Below are 3,183 nucleotides of genomic sequence, written 5' to 3' on the forward strand. Positions count from 1 at the left end.
AACCTTTCATATGAAGAACTATGGGAGATTCAGAAATGCTGAGAGTAAGAGTGTTCTGTAAGAAATAAATTACTTCCATCAGAGAATACATAGGAGCCAAGCTGCTTTCTACTGAAAATTAAAACGTAAAAACAAAATTCTAGGCTGCAAGTCCTCGGCACTGATCCAGGCACGAATTCCAGATTGGATTCTCTAAGCAGGCTGGGAAGGTAGGAGACAAGAGAGTGGCTACAATGACTTCAACAGTCTTGGTGGACATCCGAGATGAAGTAACCTGCCCTATCTGCTTGGAGCTCCTGACAGAACCCCTGAGCATTGATTGTGGCCATAGCTTCTGCCAGGTCTGCATCACAGGACACAGTAATAATTCAGTGTTCAGCCAAGGAGGGAGGAGCAGCTGTCCTGTGTGCCGGACCTCCTATCAGCCTGGGAACCTCCGTCCTAATCGGCACCTGGCCGCCATAGTGAAGAGGCTCAGAGAGGTTGCGTTGTGCCCTGGAAAACAACTCGAGGTCATCTTTTGTGCGCTTCATGGAGAGAAACTCCAGCTCTTTTGCAAGGAGGATGGGAAGTTAATTTGCTGGCTTTGTGAGCGATCTCAGGAGCACCGTGGTCATCACACATTCCTCATGGAGGAGGTGGCCCAGGAGTACCAGGACATGTTCCAGGAGTCTCTGAAGAAACTGAGGAGGGAGCAGCAGGAAGCCGAGAAGCTAAAAGCTCTTATCCAGGAGAAGAGGGAATCCTGGAAGAGTCAGGTGGAGCCTGAGAAACGCCGCATCCAGACAGAGTTTAAGCAGCTCCGAAGCATCCTGGACAGGGAGGAGCAGCGGGAACTGAAGAAACTGGAAGTGGAAGAGAAGAAGGGGCTGAGCATCATAGAAAAGGCCGAGGGTGACCTGATCCACCAGAGTCAGTCACTGAAAGACCTCATCTCAGACCTGGAGCACCGGTGCCGGGGGTCCACCGTAGAACTGCTGCAGGATGTGGGTGATGTTACAAAAAGGAGTGAGTTCTGGACCCTGAGGAAGCCCCAAGCTCTCCCCACCAAGCTGAAAAGTTTGTTTCGAGCACCGGATCTGAAGAAGATGCTGAAAGTCTTTAGAGAGCTGACAGACGTCCAAAGCTACTGGGTGGACGTGACTCTGAATCCACAGACGGCTAATTTAAATCTTGTCCTGTCAAAAAACCGGAGACAGGTGAGGTTTGTGGGTGCCCAGGTGTCCGAGCCATCCAGTCTGGAAGAACATTATGACTGTAGTGTCCTGGGCTCTCAGCACTTCTCCTCAGGAAAATACTACTGGGAAGTGGACGTGAGCAAGAAGACGGCATGGATCTTGGGTGTATGCAGTACCCCCGTGGAGCCCATGTTCTCTTTCGGCCAGTACTCCAGCAAGCAGGGCGCCTACTCCAGGTATCAACCGCAGAGTGGATACTGGGTGATTGGCTTGCAGTGTAAGCACGAGTACAGAGCCTATGAGGACTCCTCCCCATCCCTGCTCCTCTCCATGACCGTGCCACCTCGACGCATAGGGATTTTCTTAGACTGTGAGGCTGGCACGGTCTCCTTTTATAATGTCACAAACCACGGCTTGCCCATCTACACCTTCTCGAAGTATTACTTTCCTTCTGCCCTTTGTCCATATTTTAATCCCTGCAGCTGTATAGTCCCGATGACCCTGCGGCGCCCAACTTCCTGAGGTCTGCTACCCCTGCCCACAACTAAGCAGATTCCTTCAAACACGTGAATCTCCATTCTCTGTTCTCCTAGTAGGATACCTTCCATTGCTGAGAGTGAGCACCCTTAACCCATCTCATGGAAAAGCATTTAGTGTTTTGGGGTTTTTGTATTTTGCTTTTGGGTTGTTTATTTTTGTTTTTGGTTTTTTATTTTTAGAGATAGGGTTTCGGGAACTCTCTTTGTAGGTCAAACTGGCCTTAAACTCGGAGAGATCCGCTTGCCTCTCCTGAGTGCTGGGACACCAGCCCAGTTGTGTTTTGGTTTGGGGTTTTTTTTGTTTTTTGTTTGTTTGTATTTTTGAAACAGGCTGGCCTTGAACTCTGTGATTGAGAAAGTAACTGAGAACTGATCCAGAGTCCCGATTACAAGTGGACATCACCATACCTGGCTGTGATTTTGTTTTAGTGTTGTTTGAGATAGGGTCTCCATAAATAGTCCAAACTGGCCACAGACTCAGTCCATTTGCCTCACTCCCAAACACTAATTATAAATCTACCTCACAGCACCTGACTGAGCACATTTGAGGACTTTTTTCTTTACTAATGTCTGTGGTCAAATATAAAGAACCTCTATGAATTAGATAGGAATTTTTAAATAAATATTGAATTAAGTATTTTTTTTTTCTATAGTTACTGAGATACTTGTGTATCCTTTTTATTCTGCTCCTGGGTCAGCCTCACTGAGTTGTCTCAGTTGTTAAGTTCACCACTGATTCCTGAAGCAAAACTGTTATGTGTCACATTCAGTACTTTATGTTTGTTGACTCTAGGTTTGGTTTTTGTCTATCTTTATAAACAAAACTACCTCTAAGTTTGCATTCTTTGTTATCTGTCAAGGCATATCAAAAAGAAATTATGGGGAAGGGCTTATATATGTGTATTTAGGATTACAATAAATCCTAAGTATATATGTATATTTAGGATTACAGTAAAAATAATAAAATCTTTGGATGGTTTCAAGAAGAGATTGTAGCTTTGGTTTTAACAATAAATGCTACCACAAACTTTAGCCTTCAGCATAAAATTTTAAGAGTGGTAATAAAAACTGGAAAATGCTCTTGAAAGGTAGATAACGTAAGATAAGGAGAAGACTTCAATCAACCAGTATCAGTTATTACTTAGGAGGAGGAAGAAATTCAGTTAACCACTCTCACAGTGATTTATTCTGGTCCCCCCAGCTAGGTACTTGGCTTTTTACTTCAAGCAGAGACATATTAGCACCAAACTTAACAACCCCATTTTTTTGTGTTTTGTATTTTGTTACTATTGGGGTTTGTTTGTTTGTCTTGTTTTGCTGACATAGGGTCTTAACACGTTATCCAGGCTGGCCTGGAGCTTGCTATCAAGTGCAGGCTGACTTTAAGCTTTGCCTCAGCATCCCGAGTAACTAGGTGTATAGGGTAATACTGACTCTTCATCTCAGCTTGGACCTTCTCTTTGTGC

At 44.9% G+C, this 3,183-nt stretch overlaps 1 protein-coding gene across 1 annotated transcript; it reads left to right on the forward strand.

The window, feature by feature from the left end:
- Positions 1–215: 215 nt before the first annotated feature.
- LOC110295852 (tripartite motif-containing protein 6) lies at positions 216–1,978 on the forward strand. Its single transcript, XM_029475503.2, has one exon. It carries the CDS (start codon positions 234–236, stop codon positions 1,698–1,700), a length of 1,467 nt encoding a protein of 488 aa, XP_029331363.2. The 5' UTR covers positions 216–233; the 3' UTR covers positions 1,701–1,978.
- The last annotated feature ends 1,205 nt before the right edge of the window (positions 1,979–3,183 follow it).

Source organism: Mus caroli, unplaced genomic scaffold (genome assembly GCF_978045245.1).
Source record: "Mus caroli unplaced genomic scaffold, Mus_caroli_1 scaffold_1, whole genome shotgun sequence".
NCBI lineage: Eukaryota > Metazoa > Chordata > Mammalia > Rodentia > Muridae > Mus > Mus caroli.

Excerpts from the sequence above, each read along its gene's own strand:
- LOC110295852 (XM_029475503.2), top strand. The coding sequence starts at position 234 with ATGACTTCAACAGTCTTGGTGGACATCCGAGATGAAGTAACCTGCCCT.